The 24,279-nt window shown below is 38.0% G+C and overlaps 2 protein-coding genes across 3 annotated transcripts in view; one reads left to right on the top strand and one right to left on the bottom strand.

Annotated features, from left to right (window-relative positions):
• Nucleotides 1-24,279, top strand: part of LOC105674446 (zinc finger protein 383-like) — a 132,168-nt gene that overhangs the window by 7,105 nt on the left and 100,784 nt on the right. The gene's annotated exons all lie outside the window — the stretch shown is intronic.
• Nucleotides 1-24,279, bottom strand: part of LOC105674444 (GTP-binding protein Di-Ras2) — a 79,586-nt gene that overhangs the window by 10,746 nt on the left and 44,561 nt on the right. The window contains exons 3-7 of the mRNA XM_012370745.2: nt 7,147-7,241; nt 6,345-6,565; nt 3,681-4,305; nt 2,816-2,961; nt 2,238-2,509 (exon numbers count right to left, since the gene is read on the bottom strand). Coding sequence (XP_012226168.1) covers nt 2,238-2,509; nt 2,816-2,961; nt 3,681-3,867 — 605 coding nt within the window. The 5' untranslated portion in view covers nt 3,868-4,305; nt 6,345-6,565; nt 7,147-7,241. The remainder of the gene's footprint in view (nt 1-2,237; nt 2,510-2,815; nt 2,962-3,680; nt 4,306-6,344; nt 6,566-7,146; nt 7,242-24,279) is intronic.

Raw genomic sequence — 24,279 nt, 5'->3', positions numbered from 1 at the left:
TCAATGCTTTCAAAAGCATTGAACGAAATTATTACAATTAGTTATGTGAATGCTGTAAATTAGATTAAACGCAAAAGTGCGAATTTATTCTCACATTATTGACTTTTTATTAAAAAATTGTAACATAAAGTATGAGTCTAGGCAGTGTTCCAGAACATACGATCAAAGAAAAACTTATACGAATGCAAAGACTCAAAATCAACTTGTTTAATTGCAACAAATTTTCAGGAGTGCGATATGTTTTTTTCCCTAAGAAGATTGAAAATATCTATGTATTTCCCGCACGTGCGCGATTCATGCAGTTGCATAACAAAATGATCGACGCAGCACAATGTACAGAGTGTGACGATGAATAAAAAGAATCAAGCAATACCAGTGATGCAAGCTCGAGTATTATCGAACTTCAATAATAATATACGAGAGATACGAGGAACCGAGTATTTCCGATCGTGCAATATAGCGCAATCGTTGGCAATCCGAAACCATTCTGAATCGTAAGCGGTATTGAACATTTTCACAATTATGTTTGCATTTCACGCGAATCCCGACAATGACGATTGGCCGATGCAAACGCGCATTGAAAACTTTTCGAATATCTGTTTCGTTATTGTCGATTCATTGGTATCGATTCACGGAAACACGCGTACAATCAATCACGATTAAATGACGAATTTGCAAATGAGAGATGGTTAAGATCGCTGATTGAAATTCCCGTCACACGTATTTGCAGTTATTTGGAAATACAATACAACGCCGTTTAATATCGTTTATGTATCATTAGCACGTATATTACGCGGTCTGACGAATTCCTTTTCAGACCATTATCGCGTCGAACATTTAATGATGTTTTGAAATCATTAGTCTTATACGAGTTTATCGACACATGTACGTGTATTCGTCATGTACGTGCCTTATTAATAGTATTATTCGATATTAATCGCACGATATTAAACGTAGTAAACTAGTCGTTTTGCTAACAGTAAGTGAATCAATCAACTAAACGTGTTGCGAAAATTATACTGTAAAATTACTTTCCTAATTTTAAATTTACTTAGCGGTGCTGTCATTTTTAAAATCGGGTTCAGATTATTATCCATCTTTTCGTACGTCATACCTTTTTAATAATATTTATAATCAATCAATATAATGTAGTTTTATGTTTACTATATACGGAGAGAAAAGTAGCTGATCATAATTAAAAATAATAATTGATTGGTGTGATCTCTGGCTTATGTAGACACCGATAATCATTATTACAGGATACTTAAAAGACCATCTGAAGATTTCAAGAATGTGTTGACAATGCTGGCGAACAAATGGAACACAAAATACATTTGTCAATGTGATATATTGTTATTATGTTGTTTCTCTAAAAAAAAATACTTTTATATTATTTTTTTTAGAGAAACAACATAATAACAATATATCACATTGACAAATGTGTTCTATTTGTTCGCCAGCATTGTCAACACATTCTTGAAATCTTCAGATGGTCTTCAAAGCCTTGAGACATATTTTTCCATGTACAAATTTTTCATATAAGTGTTAATATTTTTTTCAAGCACCCTGTATTTAATATTTTTATTTTCTTATCTTAATTTCCTTTTTTTTTCTTGCGTTATCACTTCAATTTTAGTGATAAAAAGGAAAAAGAATTAAATAATTTATGTTATATTACTGAGCGACATTGATTGACGCCTAAATTCACATTCTTACCGTACATTTAACCCAAAACGTGCCTTGCGCAATTCTCAGTTCTCATCTACGTTGAATGCAATCTTCATCTTAAGCCTGCTTGCACCAACAATCTGGGTTAAGTAAGCCTGACTTAGTGATTCGCTGTGTCTTTCGAGATTACGGTATTATCTATGATGGGTATGACAAGGAAAATTTACTTAATCATTGCAATTAATGCTAAACGACATTGGTGCAGATGACTTTTAAGCAAGTAAAACTTGAGAGAACTGAAAGTTACGTCCGACGCGTAGTTCACTTGAATAAAATACACGGGATGCATATATAAGATTAATTTCAGAAATGGATTTTGATTATTTTGTTTTTAAGAAAGATAACAAATCGTAGATGATTATTACATTTCTATTAAAAGAACTTGAATTTAAACTTGGAAGAAAATAACTCCAAAGATTTATCTTTGAATCGAATCTCATGTGTTGAAAGTATCACTCTGAAAATACGAATGTTAGTGATTACGTTAGAAGCAAATGTTAGCGTTATACCTGCGCGATCCGTACGCCGAACATCTCCTCCTAAGCCCGCTGGATTCCTCGCCGGCTTCGCCAGTGGGATTTTTCGGCACAATCCGGGAAAGCGTGACGAAACATCTGAAAATATCCTTAATGTTGTAGTCGTCCTTCGCCGAGCACTCCATCACTTTGCCGCGCAGCTTTGGCAGTTCACAAAACAGCCACTCGCTCACGTCCTCGATAGGTACTTCCCTTCGTGCCGGCGCCAGATCAAGCTTGTTCCCGGCGACGACTATCGGTACTTCCTGTTGCAATGAAAAAGCTACGTCCTATACAAAGTTTTATCTACCAGAGAGATGATTTTTTTTCGTCTCGCAAAGTTCAATCGAGAAGATCGAAGAATTATGTAACATGTTTTTGCTAATTTTGGATATCACACTGAAATATGAATTTATCAGAAGAAAGAATTGATCAAAAGCTCGTGCCACTTAAAATTCGGTAAAATTGCGAGTAATTTAGATCGTAAGTAGTTTTTGGATATCTGACACGCTTCGTGAAATTCCATTTCGCGCGCGCGCGCTGCGGAGTAAATCCGTTTAATAATGACACACCTGGAAATCGGGTCGTTGTTCTCTCACTTCCTCGAAGCAACGTTTCACGCAGTCGAAGCTCGGCAGCGATGTCGTTGCGTATACAAGCAAAAACGCGTGGGCGGTGGCTATACTGAGCCGCCTCATCGCGGGGAACTGTAGGTCACCTGGAGGAATAAAAGCGAGAAATACTCGATCAAACAAGTCTCCATTCTTTTTCTCTAACGATTTTCTCTCCGTTGCGTTCATATAACTTTTCAATTCTTTCCTTTTTTCTTTATCAGAACAATGTGTTAGAATTCGATTTACTTTATATCGCGACATTTTTCCGGACGTTGTCGAAAATCGTATTGTTTTTCGTAAAAATTTTTTGATATATATTAGGTAATTCCACTCTCTATACGCGAGGCACTTTTATCCTGCAGCTTTCTCCGATTGCGCTTTCGTCAAAGAGCCACCGGGGAAATGCATTCTCGCGCAATCTCAATTGGATCAAGGATTCCTTCGCGTACACGCGTATTTGTATGTATGTATATATAACTATGTTATGCGCTATGCCGAGTTACGCTTATTCCAGGCACCGGCGAGATTGAAACTTTCTTCGTTTTCAATCAAAACATTGAGTGCTCCATTTCACTTCGAATAGGTACGCGCGCGCGTCGTCTCTTATCTTTTTTTTTTTTCATCGTATCGCGCGCGAGAGATTCAACAGCGAAGGAAGCGTTTCCGGAAATGGTAGCTTTTCGAAAATATCAGAATAATTCATCTCTCCCGCGGATCTGTTATTTTTTCCCGTAAGAGTTTTCGCAAATGGATCCGGATGCTGTCCGAAATGAAAATAGTAGAGTAGTTGTATAAATTGACATTTATAAACGTGCGATCGTACCCGCGGTATCCAAGAGGTCGACCTTGAACGTCAGGGTGCCGAGAACGCATTCCCGGGAATAGAGATCCTCGACGGTGGGCCGGTATCGCTCGCTGAAACCCTGGCCGAGCAGTCGGCGTATTATGGCGCTCTTGCCGACCCCGGCGCCGCCGAGCACCACCAGCCTGATTCTCTCGAGATCGGCCATGTTCTCCAATCGGTCGCACCGTAATCTTCGAGCACGACCGCGAGAATGTCACCGCTTCAGGATGGCATCACCCGCGGGTCGGTCGGTCGGAGCCTCGTCCACCTTCTGAAAATCCAATACGGTCGCGCGTCTCACGTCCTGTCCGTCCCCGCCCGTCCGTCGCCTTTCCTCCGGAGAAGACTAATTCGATTCCCCGCGGCGGTTCCTGACCCGGGTCCGCGGTCAGGAACTAGTTGGTGGTGGTAGTGGCTTCTCGGGATCGATCAATCGCGATCGATGCCGCGCCGAGACGATCGCGTTTTTCCGCCTGACGACGTCGCCCGCCGTCGGCCTCTCCATTCACTTACCCCGCTTACATTGCGCTCTCGCGAGACCTCGCATCTCTTCCTCCGGGGAAATCGCGCCCGTCCGTCCGTTCGGCGACTCGAGTTAAAATCCCTGTTGAAAGATGAAAAACCGTCCTGCTCTTTACACTTATTTGCGCGCGCCAAACATGGAATTTGATCGACGAGATTAAATTACGGGAAAGGACAAACTCCGGCGTAACGTCGTTTGGGATTGCCAAGCGGATCGGAAATTGTGTGGTAAATAGTATATTGCTATAAATGCCCCGAGCTAATTGGAATATTGCGTTCAGAATAGCAATTTTTATCGAGGCCGCAGCTTTCATCTTTTATGTTAAGAAATCCGATATGTCGGATATAAATATCTAAGCAGAAAGTTTCACTTGTTTTTCTTAGGTCAATAAGCAGATGTAGTGTATTACAGTGACTGGGGTACTTTTTTTAGTGTCAGAATCTAATATCAATAATGACTTTAAGAGTAGAGAAAATTAAGGTGGATCGTACAATAATAGGTCTCTGAGACTAATAACATTTTGTTCCGGACATTAACGTTAATTATTCAATCGCCACTTTCCTATTCTATTGATAGTTAATGCGCATCTATTTTCAGACATCAGAATATCATTTAGGAAAATCTAATACCACGCAAAAACTTTTCATACAGAGATTCTTTGAAATCTTTTGAAAGAAATCACATATATAGCGATGATTAAACAATTATTATTCAATATTCCACTTGCATATTTTGTGATTTATCTATTCACCGAAGTCATCTGAATTACACTATTATTATTAGTGATTTGATTGTTAATAAAATTGTGACCGAATCAGTAAAACGTGGGCTTGAATAAAATTATATTTCCCATATTTCTGCACGAGATAAAGCTGTCCATAGAAATTAACGTGGCTCAGAAATACACCGCGAGATTTTGTTCAGGCGGAAATGTGCAAACGGCTGGCCGTGGCGCACAGGCGTTTTTTTTTTGTACTTTTTTTTACGACAAACGCACGTGGGAAATGAATACGTGACGCTCTATGAAATGTATCGTGGTAATGAAACGATGCTCGCCGCCGGCATGTGTGCGTTTTGTGTGTGTGTCACGCGTGTATTAAACTTCAATTCCAAGAATATTTCTCTGTGACCATTGATCAACTCTTGTCGTTTAGCAAACAATAACTTCAACGCTGCGTTATTGCGTATATGCTGTTTATTATTTTATATGCTCTAATTTTTTTTAATATCGAAGAACGTGACTATTAATAATTATGCAATTATTGATGATAATTAATTGCAGCTACGTTTTAATACACTTGCGAAGAGAGATGTCGCATTAACAATTATCAACAAAATCTCTCATTAATTCGGAAAATATTTTATTCTGTAGAGTGTTATTTACAATGTATAATATTTTAGAACGGCGATATAAGTTTCAATTTATGATAACATGCAAATTTCTCTTTGATAAAAATTTATATATATTGATTGTATTTGCATACTCACTGATATCTCTTTAGTACTCATCGTTACTGATGAGATATTTGCGCGTTTAATAAAAAAACATGCGCGCGAAAATCCATATGCACGAAAATCTACTTTCAATGAAAATTTGTGTATGGATTTGCGTTAATCATATTTAAACACAATTGAAAAAAAATTAATTCAATGAAACCGCTGAAGTATATGATTTTATATTTGAACGCATTGGCAAATAATGTTAATAACTTGAACGACCAAATATTCCTCATCAACGCTTTTCGTCTCAACTTTTAATAGGAAAAAAATTTATATGCAATTAATTGTGTTTAAAAATATAATTTTTTACAATTACATCACTAATTCGACGATATTGTCACAGCTGACATGGTCGTCGAGTAGATTCTTCCGATTCATTCGATTTGCACGAACATAAATTTTCTCTTGATGAGAATTTATGTGAAGACGAGCTAATTGTGTTTAATCCGGTATCGCGCGCGTCGGACGTAGGATCAGACGGGAGGCGCGTAATGAAATTTCGCGGTATTTACAATCGCGCGATGAAAAAGCTCGTTGACGTTGTCGCTTCGCGGCCGTAATTCACTCCGCGTCTCGCGCGTCCCAGAGGCGTCGTAAAGGAAAAAGAAAGAATCGTGTACCTAGCTTTTGTGCGACTTATCCCAGCAACTGGTCTTTCCTCTTTCTCCGTGTTTCCTATTCACCGGCAGGAGTTTCCGAGTCCTTCCAGTGAGAAGAGAGAGAGAGAGAGAGAGAGTCACAGGTGGCTGCCGGTGACCTCTTTTTCTCCTCGACCGCGCCCGCGGGAGTCTCCGCGGGATTAAGACGTCGCTAAACACACCGTTGCCGACGACAGCTGGCTCTGTTTTATGAAATAAGACCTTAATTGTCATTAAGCTTCGGGGATGAGGAGTCAGCCGCGCGCAATTGCGGCCCGCGGAAGCTCTTTACGCGAGAGAACTCATCAAGAACGCGCGGAATGACGCGGACTCCCGGTTTTTCGCGTTTCGTTTAACAAATTTGCCCCGCACAATTCGTATACGGTTTTGCACGTCGCGAAATACATTCAACGCGATCCTTCCTCGCGGCTCGCTCCTTTTGTTGACACGCTCCGGGTCGTTACGCTTTGTTGACGCCGCGGTTTCGCTTTTAACGCTTTTAGCAAGTCGAGATTATCTTTGTATCACCGGAAACGAAGCGAGGATCACGAGTGATGTACGAGTTTTGCAAAGTATCCGACTTATTATGTCGTTAATTACACATGGCTGATTGATGATCGAGAGCTGGAAAAAACTTTATAAAATAAGAAAGTGCAGAGAATTGATGGGATATAATTAAAGTGGAGAAAAATTATAAAATAGAAAATAATTATATGATGTAAAGAAAGAGTAGAAAAAGTTGCGCGAATAAAAACGTCGCATCGGGAGCGCGAATATACAATACCATTGTATCGCCTTGGAATATCCTTCCTGCAATCAGCAACTTTTGCGCCTCCTTTTCATTTATGTCGACGCTCATCGGTCCGGTAACAGCTGATCCTGTAAAAATAAAGGCCGAATTAGCAAGATTCTGAAATTTACGATGTGATGATTCTATCGCGCCGTCTGTTTTATGTGTGCGCCATCAATTTTCAGCGGAATCACGCTTCGTTCGGTTCTTTTTCCTCAAACTATTAAAATCGGGTAAACCGAGCGAGACGGATTAATTGCGCAATCCGCCTATCTTAGCAGCTGAGAGAAAGGAGAATCTGCAGCATCGCCTAGCTATTAGGATAATTATTCACGTCATTAGTGTTTCTCGGGATTCTTCCGCACTCGTATATGCATTATCCGTTATTAAATTCCATTTGCTTCGAAGCGTATTCGGCGCAACATCACAGCAATTTCGAAATATTTTTAATTCATACTTCGTAAATGTAATTTATTGCAGAAACGTTGCGAACTATCGCGTTTCCATCAGGTCGCGTAACATCGTATATAAAGCTGCGGCGGATAAAAAATTTTATTTGTCGGAATCAGGTTTGCATAGTTCGCAATAAGATGAAATTTACAATAGAATTCATTTCGTTCAATTTATTATTATCTAGTTGCAGTAGCGGGTTAAATTTTTCGAAATTTTTTCTTGCTGTATTATTTCCTACAATAAGAAAGTTGTATTATTGTCGGATGACTAGTGTGGGAGTAGTAACAGGACAGCAGTAACATTCTTTTTGTACGATTCTCCAGAGATAGAAATGGAAGATAGCTCGAGACGAGAGACTTTCTCGACCTCCCGTGACGCGGATTTGTTCGAGTAATGTATTGGACAAAGGTGAAATAGGAGTAAATCCTTGTAGGACACGTTTTCGCAGGTTTTTGCAACTTTTTAAAAAGTTTTAAATCCGAAACGGAAACTTCGAATATTTTGTATAGATTGCTGGAAATTATTTGTCCCTAAAGAAATTTTTGTACTGTCGAAACTATGCGTAAAAGTTTTATTATTAGACCCTTTTCGAGCTTCAGCTAGTACAGAAAAGAAAACTTTTAATTATATGTATTACGCGTGTGAAGCACACCACAGAGAGCAAAAAAAAAAAGCGAGGATTTACTTAAAGTGCACGCCGAGTTCCGTATAATTAATTTTCATATTAACTTTTAACAGTACCAATTCTGCAAATCAAATTTTCCTATCAACAAAAATCGTAACAAATTTCTTTACTAAGATCAGTATAATATTTATAAATTTGGAGGTTAATTTTCTGAAAACAGTTATGACTTTGAGAATAAATATGAGAAAAGTTATTTGGGATTTATTTTGCGGCTTATAAAATAATCCGTGAGTGTGCACGAGTCTAATGTATTATTAATGACGCTCGTATCAAGTTTGAGCACGTTAGTCTTCGAAAATCCGGATGGAAATCTCGTGGGACATGGCGTATAAGATAGTTGTCACAGGATTTATGGATTTTGATTTAATAGTTATTACACAGCTTTGGAATATAAGGGTGAATATACTGACTGACATCTCCGATTACCATGGCAACATACCTAACGTCAAAAGGAGATGCAAATCCCCCCCCCCCTCCCCCCGTAATGTATATCCTTCTGCTTTCGCTCCGCTTCGCCGAAGCTCTGTTGAAATTGTCCCTAATAGACGCGATATAGATTATGTTTGTTCTGATATAAAAGCTGTTTCAAATACAGCAGCGCGCACAAAATATTAATTGGCGAAAAATAAATATATTCTTGATGCTTATGAATTTTGTAATTAACTTTTTTTCCGAGAAAAAATATCGAAGAAGAGTATAATTTGTTGTTACTTCTCATATTTCAAATCGTTTGACATCGTTTTAGTAACAAAGTTTTAAATTAAAAATTCGGTTTAAATCAACTTGAAATTAAACAATATACAACATTTCATTTATCCGCGTAAATTAAATTCGCGGAGAGCCTGTTATTTTCAATCTCAAGTTGAAAACTATTTGCGCTTTGACATTTTTCGTTAATGAGAACTGAGTCTAAATTTCACAAAGAATAACGCTGCGCATGTCTTCCGCCAATTCTGGAACAAGCAATAAAATCTTTATGTCATTGTTTCTTATAAATTAATAATGAAGTCTTGAGATAACAAACTCTCTAATTATTCGGAGATAATTATTCATAAAGTTTCTCGAAGAATCCTTCTTCGTTCTACGCAATTCTTCACTGCGTACTTTCAATTTAATGCGCTTCAAAATGTTCTATCTGGTTATATATGAAAGTAAGACTCCCGCAATTTCCTTAGGCGGGCAAATTCATCTTGCATGCTTGTCCCTTTCAATCTGCGTTATCGCATCACGGTTACGACTGCGCATTTATTTGCGAGCGCGCGGCATAATAAATTTCACTAATGGTTCTAAAGCATCCTGCGCGCGTGTTGAAAACGCGCGTCGTTATTGAACCCTCGCCTTTTAGGCCGGAGAGTTCCGCTATCATCAGCACAACGATTTACATAATAATGCCCGAAAATTGCCGCGCAGCTTTCCCGGATATGGCCGACGAAATTGAAATCGTTAATTCGCTGTTCGCACCCAAAACAGATGTCGGGACGAGTCGTCGCTTAATCGCATCACGTTTCTCGACCCCGCTGATATCTCCTTTCCTCCTCTGCCGTAACAAATGATATCCCTCCCAGCGGTGCTGAAATCTAATATGTCGCATTATACGAAAATGTGAAATAAATTTCACTGAGAAAATTTCCCTGGAGCAGTATAGCAAGAGTAAACAAAGCGGCGGAGTGCTTATGAGCTTCTCTGTTCTGTGGTCTAGCCAAAAAATTCTGTCGACACTATAGCTTCGGATCCTTGGGGAGGGGGGGAGGGGGGGAATAAATCTGACCGTGTTGTGTTTCGCGAGGAATTATTACTTTTGTTATGAAATGTTCGAGTATCTGTAAAAATAATAACGAATGAACGCAGATAATTGTGCGATTTGATCCTGCGCGAATAATTTCTGATCAGATTTTAAGTATTTTATTTGACTGTTATTTTAAAAGAGAATGTATAAAACAATATTGATGTTTTCAAAGTCATTTTATTTCCGAACGCTTGATTAAAACGCTTGATTAATCAGCAAGAATAAAAAAAATATTACTGGGAGCATATATAATATTTATATTGAATGTGCTTTATTAAAGTTGTCTCTCTAATTTATTTGCAACAGAGCTTCAGTTGAGATTTTACCTCGGATATGTGTATTTAGTTTCGCTGTTTTAACACACGTTTCATTTCCGTTTGGCGTTGTTTCACCGTAATATTCCAATTTTACAGGATCGACATTTACGACCAACCCGTTGTTTGATATTTTGATGGATTTCATTCGTTGAAACAAATCTCACTTTGAAATGATAAATGACGAAGCGAATGTGCCACTCTGAAATGAAATTAATTTTAATTAACCTTAACAACAGTTCTCCCTCGGAGAAATCAAATCGCAGCTGCGTCGCTGCGAAACGGTCATTCGATCCACTTCGCGATGAGATCGATTATCGGACACGTTTATTTCGATCTGATGAAATGCACCGTAGTGGCAATAAAACACTGTCAGCGCGTCAGTTTTACAAGTGCTCGGCGCGTCCTTTACGATCGCGAGTACCGATGTGGAATTACTGCAGCTATCAAATGTATCGTGCTCGATCGATTGACGGGGTGGGAACTTAATAAAGCTCATTCCACTTTTTGGTTCTTCCGTTGCCGGCTCTGCGCGAGGCTAACAAGAGATTGATGCGAGAGGAAAATAACAATGGGAACTCATTCGCGCGCGCGCGCCTTGATATTAAAGATAATAAAAACAACGAGATCCACGTGCGACGTCAACGTGATCTTATTTCTTTCTGGCGTGGCATTCTTGTTTGTATCAAGGCCTGGTTATTTTTTTTTCTCCTTTCCGAAGAGAGGTATTTATTTCAGAAAATCCATGCGCGAGTCAGATTTTGCGAGACTTTCATTAGAATGTCGTTTGCGAGTATACATTTTTAAAGAATGCTTTCCAATTTGCTGCAGCACGATTGTTAAAGGATTGAATTGCAGAGTCACAAAGTATTCGTTTTCTCTCCATTGTTGACAAACGCTTGATATTTTTCTTTTTTTTTTAAACAGAGAAATGTTACAGGATATCAATGAGAATACAGATTGTATCGAATAGCCTTTGATGGATATAAATTTTACTGAAAAATAACAATTTGCTTTAATACTTTTTTTTTTTTTTCGCTATCGCACACAAAGATATGCACTTTAATAAAGCGTTATATTTTAAACCAGCGAATTGTTATCCAATCTGCCCTTTTCAAGCTGTAATTTCAAATGGCATAGTATTCTGTCTGTCCGAGCGAACACATGCCGCCCGGAGTTCTCATCTCGCTATATTATAATGCAAGTATCCGTGCAATTTTCTTCCGCGGATTGAATTTCTCTAAATCTTTCGAGAGAGTTTCCTTTCGGAGGCACACAGAAGAGAGTTTCCCCGCGGCATATCTATGGTGCGCGGTACATTATCCTCTTAAAAACTTCATCCGTGCATACGGCTGCGGCGCTCTTAAAATGTAGAACTTTATAAAAAGCCCAAAGGAGAGAGAGAATGTCGTGTAATTACGATGGCAGACGGAAGAAGATGGGAACGAGGAATACTTAAATCGGTGGTGTTATAAATGGTCGCAACTTTTCTAATATTCTCTCTTTTGTATTTATTCAAGACAAACTTTGTAGCTCTAGTAGTACGTCCTACCTTTCCTGGGTAGGTTACGTTCGAGTAACTGTGAGATGTTGAGAGATAAATAGATAGAGAGAGAGAGAGAGAGAAAGAGAGAAAGAGAAATGTGTAACTTGAAATGATTGAAAGTTATATCTACCTTATCTCTAATCTCGATCTTGCTCTAATTACACACAGAGATTGAAATTTAAATAATGTTCCACGCGCGTTTGCCTTTTCCATTTTAATCCACTAATGCAAGGTGGAATATGCTGATATTGCGCAATTTTCCTAAAACAAATAATTATATGTTAATAAACTGCGAGGTTTATGAATATTTTAAGATTAATTAACTGAGGGATAAAATTAATTGAAATATTTCGCTAACATTCAATTTGTATATTTTTTTTCCTCGATAAACAGCTTATTTTATAATTCACGGATGTGCAGTTTGAATCATTTAATTCTCGCGGTCTCATCGCAAAGCGCGGCGCAAATTGTTGCACCAAACTGGCAGATGCAAATCGAGGCGGTTAGGCTACGACAGCGTTAACTAGGCCGTGATCCCTTTAAGCGTTGACGGATGTCAGTCATCAGTCTATTAAATAACATTACCTCGCTGTGTATCGCCGTGTTATCCGCCGAGTTTGGGAAATTATGTTGCCCGGGCGCGGCGAGCAGGCAGGACATAAGCTCATTATCAGCACTGACATATTTTCGCGGTTTGCGGTCTCGTGCTGCGGCTTATGCCATTGGGCGCGCCGGTTCCGGAATTACGTATGTATAGACGCGGTATGCAGCTTATACCGATCGCTCTCCTCCGACGTGTGGCGTGCGCAATTACGGCGGTCTTCGGGGTTTACGAATACGTTACATACACACGCACACACATACACACACTCGCAAACGCATTGCCGGCAGGGCCGCGCTGTTTTCCCGGCGGCTCAGCGTGCGCGTATAACTTTAAAGCATGAACGAGCCCGCAAAGCAGTTTCTTCGTCCTTTGAGCCACATTCGCTTTTCCGTCATTGTTTCATTCAAAGCGCTTTGTATAAGATATACACATCAAATATACATAGAATACGTAGAATATATAGAATGCATAGAATTTAAGATAAAAGAAAACAACACTGGAGAGAGTGACGCTTAAAGATTAATGCGGGGAATTCTATTTGCTTCAGCTTCACTCGATAATTAATTACTTTCATCTACACAGTTAAATGGAAGTAGTAGACACTCATTAAAACTGACTGGATACGGCTTAGTTCGTATGGAGTCTCAGTGGAAATCTACTTTGTAAGTATGAGATGATAAATGCAGCTGTATGTATGCAAAATAATGCATACATTATCGTACTTTACTCGCGATGTAATCCTAGCATAAACTCCGCGGATTACCCTCAAGTCAGATTATCATGGTAATCTGAAAATATCTGTTATCTGGACTCGGCTGCTGAGCTTTACGATGTTTGAGGGCGCAAACTAATTATTCAATGCGGGATCGAACGCGGCGATTTTAAGGTTAACGCGCGATATTTCCAAGTCAAATCAACTTCAGTCGCAAGATTTTTGCATACTATTGTAAGAAGAGAGAAGGCAACGCTCGCAGTCACGTCAAATCGTTATATTTCATGGTACGGTTAGAGAGCCGCTATCGATCGCCGCGCTGCACCGATTGTACAACGCGGGAATTTCATTAAATCGATGCAGGAAAGGAGTGGTTATAAATATGTAAGTGGCAAATCGAGGAATATATAGGCTACTGCTTTTATCGGCGATTACGTGGGCTTAGATTAGCTGACAGACAGAAATATCCTTATTTGTTTATCTTATGACAGGCTGTAGAATATTAAAATAACTTAGTAGTGCGTGTTTTGTTTTTGTATGGCGCTTGCAATATTTATAAAAATTCTTCTCAGTTTCCAATATAATCTTATTCGTTAAGATATTAAAAATTTTATAAATAATAATCTCTAGTCATCATTTAATTTTTAATATATAGCATTTTTATTAATTGAAGCAGCGAATTTTCCATTTTTCTCTAGGGAAAATTTTTCTTATTTAATATTGTCGTTACTTATCGCAAACAATTTTACTATATTCTCATCTAATGTTTAGTCGACGATTTATCAATTGGCAGAACGACATGTAACCATTCATAAATTCGAATGTCGCAGTTGTAAATCCGATTGAAAGCGCGTGCAGACAGATTTTACTCCCCGTGTATGTCTCACACGAGCAATAAAATGAATTTATTCGATCAATTGAAGTGCCGGCTACTTGTATACTTCATTTATCTTCACTATTTCTTTCCCGATTGTTTTCACCGTGAAATCTAGCTTCCATCTTTAGATATTTGGATTCGTGAAGAATATGTCTTATCTATTATTTTACTATACTTGGCTTTTTATGTTAGCAGTAATTATTTAAAACATTTTTTGAATTTTATTTTATTTTCAAGTTTTTTTGAATATTACTTTTTAATTTTCAATGTTTGAAAATTATTTAGTAAAATTAAATAGTATTTGAACAATCCTATGTTGGAAATATGTTGAATAAAATATTACGTTTCATCGTAAAACAAAAATTTCTTTTATCGAAAAATTGAAATCCCGTGAGAGCGTTTGTATTTTTTTATCGCAAAATACAATCTACGTTTCAGTAAACAGCATAGTGATCTATATATTTATCTTAAAGTACTCGCTCTCGCTAACATATGTCCGACACATGCATTATGCATTGTTGTCGCTGCTGGATATCGGTCGTGATTAGAACAGGTTACAAACGCGGCTTTTCGTCACCTATGTGTCCCTCACGTGCCAATTTCCCAACGGTGAGCCCTATGAATATTTAATGGAGTCGCGAGCCTGTCATTCTTTCGCTCACTTCATGAACTCTCGCACCTCATATTGATGCTTCACTTCTGCGTGTGATATCGCAGTTATGGCACGATGTACTTCAGCATACGCTATCGATAGTCACTTAATGTTCAGAGCCATTATTCTCTTTTATTAAAGGTCCGTTCATGCATGAATGGCTGCATTCCGCGTGTCTTCAGGCGTTATAACTATCTGGTTAATAATTACAGAAGTTAGTTGGCAAGTTAATTAATTTATTAATGGTGAAGCAGTTATTGCAGCTTTCTCAAATGTAGATATATAAATAAATAATAAACGGCTCTTATAACAGTTAGTTATTGTGTGTGTATATATACATACATACATACATACATACATTCATACATTTATACATACATACATACATACATATATACATACATACTATATATATATATATATAATTATTGTGAGAGCCCTTAATTAAAGAGCCATGTATTGTCTATTTATATATGTATATTTGAGACAGCAATAATTACTTTATCAACATTAATAAACTAATTAACTTGCCAACTAACTTCTGTAATTATTAACCAGACAGTTATAACGCCCGAAGACACGCGGAATGCAGCCATTCATGTGTGAATAAACCTTTCATAAAAGAGAATAATGGCTCTGAGCACTAAGTGACTGTCGATAGCGTACGTACATATTTATAATAATATTTCATTATAATAATAAATTGCATATTACGATACACAGTATGCATTGTGATATATACTGCGCATCTTGTGTCTACGCATCTATTCAGATTGCTATGTCTGATTGTTATGCTTGTTGAACAATATGCACTCTTCTTAAATTATAAAACTTCAAGAAAGAGAGAGAGAAAGAAAAGCTTTTTCGTTGATAACGCGTTTGCGTCCTGTCTATAGGGTGTTCCTAAAGTGTTTGACTCTATTTTACCTTTTTTTATGCGTATTTTATTAATTATATTGATAAGAAAATATTACACAAACGTGTAGATCCGCGAATAGATACGATTTTTTCCGAATTACAAATATCGGAAATGATATGTAAGAGGATTCTAACATTAAAACTGTCAAACATATGAATATCGATTGACATTCCTCGGATGCGATAATGGAATGAAATCCATCATAAATGCTGAATAACGATACGAGATATGCAACTTTAATAAATTGTTAAATTTTTTAAAAGAACGCTTGCAGAAGTCTACAGTTCTTTTTGTCTTTCAAGAACTATACGTTACACGGTATATTTTTTTTTTTGTCATCACGATTAGTAAATTAATAAAATGATAAAATCCGGTCAAACATTTTTGAAACACCCTGTACGAGTCAGGTATTTCGCGCTCGAATAAACTCGATCGAAACTACAAGCTGAGGCTTCCGAGTTTCCGTAAAAGTAATTGGAAGCTCGTTTAAAAGGTACGTGACTCCGTTGTTACTCCGTTCTCCGGATTTTCCACGCTTTACCCGTGCAATTGGGCCTTCCTTCAGTTCACATATGTGTACGTATATGTGCACGGCCACAATTGCAACTTTTGACAACTCATTACAACTTGTTATATACTGCGCATCACTGCCATTAACACAGTGGAAGATAATTGGTGTTTTATCAATTATTGAATATGCACGCCGAGTGTTCGCGCGATAGTTAGAGTTACACAGATCAATATTAATTCCCGTCAAATTAACTCTGGATGTGTGACGGACGGGAAGGAGCGAATCGAGTTAGGGAGAAATCGAGTACTCGATAACTGCGATAAGTATGATAATGGATACTTGCAATTATTACCTAATTGTACCAGTGTGCATTTATTAAAATACGCTAGCTTTCGCGAAATGTTAATGCGCGGTGCAGCGTACGCACGCATCATCATCCGAGAAATCTTGCTATAAAAGCAATCTTGCTCTCGAACACAATTCTTGAGGGCAAAATTCAACTTTTCCGTGCTTACTTAGGATAATACGAGCCGCGGTGAGCTCTTTTTGCGGGAAAAATTATGTAAAGCCGACATGAATTATGCAAATCGCGAAATAAGGGACATCGTTGTACTTCGTGTCACATTCGGAAAAATTTCGAACTCGGCACAATGTTCGTCAATCGTGTCACCCATTATTATGTTAGAGGCAACTGTGCACAGAGAGAGAGAGAGGGAGAGAGGGGGAGGAAGGATGAGAGGAAGAGAAAGAGAGTTTCGATGGATTTCCGAAATTCGATTCCTACGGCGCCGCGTGCGATTTCCTGTCGTCGTTCCGGCGACCTAATGGACTCGTAAGAGTAGTGATAGAAACGTTTCGGAAATTCGATCAGCCTAGAAAAGGGATTGCGCTTATCGTGGATTCAGCTCGACGATGCGCGAGTCACGAAGTGACCGGGTACTTCATCGTGCGAAACGTGCGCTTGATTCATCGGGTACATGAATTTTTATAGGAAGAAAAAAAGTCAAGGAGAGCGAGAGAAAGGTGGGAAAAGACTGCCGAGTTTACAACGCCACTCTTTTACGCAGATTGGTGCGAGGAAGCGCCACTTTCTTCCATATGTATGCAGCCTGGTGCTAACTTACAGAGCTCTTTTTTTTTTTATTGTAGAAGATACTTTTAAATTATTGTATAAACTGCACATCTGTATATATAGCTGCATCTTTTTTTCACCAGTGAACTTTCGAGGCCTTAATTATTTTTACAGTTCGATGCATATTATGTTTTTCGGCAGAACCAAGTGAGTGATTATTTTTTTAACACTACTGGTGGGCGATAAATCAGTCGATAAATAGGATTCTCCAAATAATTGCTTTGTAAATGAAACAGACGATTTAAATTGGAAGCAGAAATAACTGCTGTCAAACAGTTTTTGTCAACAAATTGCTAGGCTGGTCTTAACGAGAACCGATTACGCGGGAGCGAACTCCGTTGCGTTCTGGCGACCGGCAATATTTAATTTATTCTATCCAATTGGCTACCAGGGGGGGGGGGGGACAGATTGCGCCTGTTTGTAACAAAAAGAAGGTTTTTTTTAAATCCCCTATCCTCCTGCATCGGCGTTAAACCCGCATTTTATTACATTTCTGCGACACGATTGCACTGTCGCGACGAACAGGGTCGTGCGTCACAATGAATTTAAAAATCCTCCACTTTATTTCGAGAATTATTAAATAGGTCTCATTTTTCTTTAATTAAATGATTTAATTTTAGATTATTCGCAATCTGAAATTGTTTGTACGTGTGGGGGGAGATATCTTGGAGAGATGGGATGAGTTGTGGATAAGATAATCCCCGCGATAAGGAAAGTTTTATTACTATAAGGATTGAAGGATTAAACGGCAACGGAGTTAAAGCCTTTTTCTGTGCTCACTCGCAGATTGCGTCGCGCAATTCGATCATAACAGTTATACGTTCTGCGCGGCGAAACGCGTCATCCGAAAAGCACAACGGGTTTTGAAAAAACCCTCGCGCGCGTGTCTCGAATTTCCGTCGACCGGAATTTCGGCTGACGAGCGTTAATTAGGAGCGACATCCCGTTGCATCCCGGAGGAAAAAAGGTGTTACGGGAATCGTCGGCTTTCGACGGAGCGTTTAATTGTACCGGCTTGACAAACGAGAGATCCTATCTTGTTCTCTTCATCCCTCTCGCTCTCTCTCACTCTCTCTCCCTCTCTCTCCCTTCCTCTCTCTCTCTCTCTCTCTCTCTCTCTCTCTCTCTCTCTCTCTCGTTTGTTCTATTCTTCTTTCTCTGACGTACTGAATGCATGCATACATCAACGTAACGGCGGCAAATTCGGTGAACGCGGCAGGCAGGTGAAAAGGGATAGGTTACGGTCTCGTGGCTTTAGCAGACGAGGCACTAATTAGTTTCGAACGCGATTGTAGAGCAGAATATGTCAATAGCAGCCTGTTAGCGCGAGTTCTGGTTTGTCCCGGATACCCGGACAAGAGTAATGATGGACACTTCTGAATTTCAATATCGGCAGATTAAAAGATGTGGAAATCAATACTGACTTTTATATTCCGAACGTATTGTACGCTAGCATTTCTTCCTTTTTTCTTCTCACTTCTTCTTTGTCTCTTTCTTAATGTACAACTTTTTCTAAATGCAAATTTATACTACGACCTATTTCCAGTTTACAACTTTATGATTAATATTGCACGAACTTTTTAACCTTTTGTATTTTTTATATATTTTTTTTTGTTATAGCTACATTTGTATCATAATTCAAAAACCATTTTGCGCGCGTTCGAGAGCTGAAACATTTTTTCGGAAAATTTATTTAATTCTCGCAAACAAAAATATAATTGATGAATCCGAATTGGTGGTTGATGAACGGAAGATTGAGTGACAATATTGTTTTTAAAATGTCATGCAGAATTTTTATACGTTTACGAGAAATTTGGCTTTGATATTTTCTTGGATACTTAATACTCACGAATTACCTCCTATTATCTTAATTTGTCGAGGTAGCGCTGCAGTTGTAACTTATGGCGTTTCTCATTATGCTATTGCAACCAACGTAATATAGCATCCTTCTCTTCGAATGATACTCTGGTGTCTCTCCGTCTGCTTTCTATTATTCTCTCTGTGCTCAAGCACACTTTGAGGGCGCTGAAGAACTAACTGCGGCAATAGAGAGAACGGTGGTGGTGTAATTTAGGTATGACAAGCGCAGCTTTGTACCACTTACTTTAGAGATTCGTGCTTCAAGAGAGCTAACTCTTTGTTTATATATTTTACAAATTACCAGAATTGCCATTGTTGCGATCATTATTATTTTATGACATAATATCTTGAGTGCATGACCAATGAAGCTAAAATCAAATCGACGAGTATTTTAATATTCTTTAGAATTATAGAATTTTTATTGAAAGAAGAGGAATGATACGTGTCTTAATTAGGTCTTGTTAGATCTTGTTCCAATAAACGTTCAATGCAGGCTTGAATGGAAATTTATTAATGTGGAAAACTCGAAGATGCCATGAATGATCGTATCGCATAAAGTTTCGCAAAATCGATAGTAAATTCGTGTCAAAGCAACTATGGCCGAATGGACACTCGATACACTCGGAGACATTCTATGTGCACATATGCCGCGAGCGACCCTGCTCAATTTTCTCGTTCTACATAGAAAATGTCGATTGTAATGGTGATCCGTTGAGCCGACGCGCGCGCGCGCGCGCGCGCGCGCGTTAAGCGAAGCGGCGTTTACTCGCGAATAAATTCTGACGATAGAAAAAGCAATAAACAAACGGCCGAGGAAGTAGCAATCGACCAGGTGTAAGAATATCGAAAATACTCTCGCCCGAACGAATGTTCGCTTGACCGTAATTAATTTATTCGATATGGACGAGCTGCTGTTCCGGTCGGCCGACAGTCGGCTATAATAACACAGCGATGAAAAAAATAAAACAAGTAATGCAATGCGTAGTACTGAAAAGCTGTTTAGAATTATAAAATATTATATTAATTAAGGCGGGAATATTCTTCCTTGAAAATGTCTGGGGGGCACTTTTCGTCGATTTAAGTAAAAGTATTTAAGTTTAATTAAATTAAAAGAAAAACAAGGAGAAAAATAAGTAATGCAAAACATATCTGAGCGGCGTTTGAAACACGAGATTGCAGAATGTCGTGCTAATTAAAGAGAAAATGTTCTTTTGAGATAACTCAATCGACAATTTTTATCAACTGTTGTTTTTGCTTAATTTAATTAAACTTAAATTTTATTAATAACAAACGGCTCATATATAGCACTCTCTCTCTCTCTCTCTCTCTCTCTCTCTCTCTCTCTCTCCCTCTCTCTTTCTCTCGAAAATTGTCACGTCCAACTTCGACGACGTAGTTAATAAGTAATCAACGGGCGGACTGATATCACGATATATTCCGGCAACATCAAACGAAGGGACTGAATGATGGTAACGCACTTAGTTGCAGATAGTTACACGAGTTACACGAGCTCGCCGCTCGAGCGTCAGGAGATCGCAAATACTCGATCATTGCCAAGCGTGAAATTATTCCTCGTTGCAAGGAATGCGGGGAACGAGTCGCTGTTAGTTACTGACTCGCCACGGTAAAGCTTGCCGCGAATAAGTAGATTAGCGCAATATATATTACTCCGAATTGCCTAATTTATCTCGTATCACGAGTACACTGCGAGCACATGAGGGATCACATTACAAAAATTACATACCGATATACTGCTACATTCATAGGCTTGCATGGATAATATATTCTATTATTTATGTATGCCGATATCATATTACAGATGTAATGGAAACATATCAATAATAGAACGATTCTATTAGAAAGATTGCATTCGAAAAACGACAATCTATCATTTGATTTCGATTTGCATTTTAATATTCAATAGTAGAGATTGATAAATTATTTTATCACATTTCACAAATTGAAAGTTGAAAACTAATTTTCTATTAAATTTGAATCTTTTAATTAATAGTTTATTGTTACAGAAAAATCTTAAAATTTACAGTTGTTTTTATTAATACGAATTAGAATTTAATTAAGTATATTACGTAGGGTGAAAAAATTGTATTTGATTTTATTGAAATCTTCAAAAGAAAAAAAAAGCAGAATCTTTAGCCAGATTTCCCTGTCCAATTTATTTGAGAATTCCTTTGAGAATCCACTTACTGCACCTAATCTCCATATAGTTTCTGTAACAATGCTCTATATCATTATAAGCGTTAAGGGTCACGTATCATTAGGAGCACGTACATTCTTCGGCGCACGTGCGACGTGTCATATAACACGAGCTTTAGGGCACTTTCCGTATATCAAGCGAACGCACGGAGATTCCAGATACAAAGCAGTTACAAAGGAATTCCGCGCGTCATCAGATCTTTGATGTTACGCGAAAGCGAAGAGCTTTTATCGTATTCTTATATCGAGTGTACCTTTGATTCGCAGAGAATGTTCCTTCATTATGCCGCGTGCTTATAAAAATCCTTTTGCACACGGAGAAACGTGCCCGTTCGACCGGCGAATCGAAGGGATCGGGACGGAGAAGGACGCGTTAAATCGGACGCGACAGAGATTGCGTCTTTGGTAAATCTTGGAAACAATATGAGACGGCCTTCGCTCAGCTTCTTTCTGGGCGTCTCATAAAACCGAGCCGGGTATTTTTCAGCGGCCCGCGCGATTCGCACGTGCGGCGCAATATCCCCGCGTCATTTTGCCCTCTATTTCACCGGTGATTTCATTTCTCACAGATGTAGGGTGGATACAGCGTGGCGACGTGCGCGCTCAATGAAATTCTGTGCGCGAATATGTATATCGGTCAACTTTTTCTCTTGGATCTCCCCGCGAAGTTACGTCGATTTAACCCTTTTAAGTCTCTGAAAACGTGTTTCGAAAAATATTCCGAGCTCTGTAACGCTGCGATATGTTGCAATACTTTTCATCAAATCCGCGTATTTTTTCTTAATTATTTGATTATTTGACAAATGCAAAGCTGATTCTTGTTTAATAAACATTTTATGGAAAATTTATTTGACGAGATATTTCATATAAAAAATTTGAGATATTTCGAATTTGACATAATTGGCATAGACAGATTAAATGAATTAAACTTTGAAGTGTGTGAGTAAATAAACAACACATTTTTAAATTAATTAATAGCAAATAAACTTTAGTTTAACAGGTTTGCTATTACAAGTTTAATTGCATCCAAATATTTGTTATTAAAAATTTGAAAAGTGAGACGGAAAGAGAAAGAAAACAGAGTTAATTTCAAATTAGTCAGCAAAATCTACGACTTGAAAATATTGCACGAGCTTCGATATATTTTGCATCTCTAACATATACAGTGCAAAATACCATCAGAAAAAAATAATCAATCGAAGAAACGGTGATTAGACCCGGTAACGATCACGCACATTTAGAAGTAGGTCAACGAGCAACGAGAAGATTCTTTTGACTATTTTCAAGTGTTCAGAAATATTTCTGCTGGAATTTAGATAGATACGTGCGAACGATATCCGTTTATATCACGCAACATTTGCAGCAAATAGCAATTTGCCTGATAAAGTAGCGCGAACAGCACGCTCCATCAAAATTTTAATTGAAAAAAAATATGGGGTGTGCTGCAAGTTGTTGAGCATGTAATATTCGCTTTAACTAACAATCCAAACACAAAATTTGGAAAAAAATGCTGAAGTATTTGTGTCAATTTGTCAAATGTATGTTAGGCATTGTTTATATAAATAAACGCAGCATTTATTTTGAATAGCAATTCTTTTATAACGTTTGAATGGTTGCAAGAACGTGTTTAGATTACATGAGCAGGATATGTAAAAATATTTCTCATCAAGCATTGCGAGAGTGCAATTTTATTTTTGATTGAATAGCTTAAGAAAATAGTGGATAAAAAATATTATATTCTTATATATTAATATATTTTGCGATAATTCATTGTTCATTATTTATTAATGAATGATTAGTTAAATCCCAGATAGCCGAATGTTAGCGATATTGACGGATTGACAAAGAATTAGATCAAGAAATTTACTGTCAATCTGACAACTTTTTGCTTACATAAATATTTTGATCACACTTCTGTAAATTAGTTTAATGAGACACGAGTGTTTAAAAAATGCGAGTTGTTGCACAATTTACAAGACAAGTGAAGCAAAAGTGAATACAGAAATTTGACGTGAATAGATTTGTGACTTTTCGCCGTTTACCGCGCCATCGATCGTTCCCCTCTTTATACACACGAGAAGTAATGCTTATCTGATTATCTCGTTTATCGTACACCGCATTTCGTTACGCAGCATTCACTCGCTCCACTGCGAATCGCCTCGAGGGCTCGATAATTCTGTAGTTGACAGCTGTTTTCCTCGACGATTTATTCATAAACGTTTTGTTCTCGCGAATTACGCGCGCGAGTTACGTGCACGTACACGCTCACGACGCGCGGGCACGCGTGCGTTTCCGGCTGTTAATAGAAAAGGTTAGCACTTGTGTTCGCCTCCAGGTACAGCGTATACAGGATGAAAGCATAGTGCAAACAAAACAAAAAAATGTCCGTACACAATACGGTCGCTTAAATGCACTCGTTATTGCTTGTTCATATTGAAAGTGTCGGATGGAAAATTGTTTTTACACGGGAGTGGGCAATGCCCGAAGATAGCGAATGCATTGCGCTGTTGCCTCGCCAGAGTATATTTTAAATGGTTGACGTGATAAAGCGAAAATATGCGTAATAAATATGATTAACAAAGAGCGCAAAATATGAACAAAAGTGTATTGTTTAAATGATAATAGCGAAAAGCCTTATAAACTGAATGAATAAGCCGAATGAGAAATACGTAGTTTTCGATAGAAATTGTTCGATATATTTTTATTATTCTTTAAAAAGTTATTTTTTAAACTATTTACAAAACAAATAATTGATGAAATTTTAATTTTACTTGCAATTAAAATTCCGAATTATAATGTTTTTTGATTTAAGGATTAAGAATAGATTAATCTAATCTACGCGAATAATCAAATTTTTTATTT

This window comes from Linepithema humile, chromosome 1, assembly GCF_040581485.1.
Source record: "Linepithema humile isolate Giens D197 chromosome 1, Lhum_UNIL_v1.0, whole genome shotgun sequence".
Taxonomy (NCBI): Eukaryota; Metazoa; Arthropoda; class Insecta; order Hymenoptera; family Formicidae; genus Linepithema; species Linepithema humile.
Note: the sequence above shows the minus strand (reverse complement) of the source record. Positions and strands in the feature narration are given on the sequence as shown.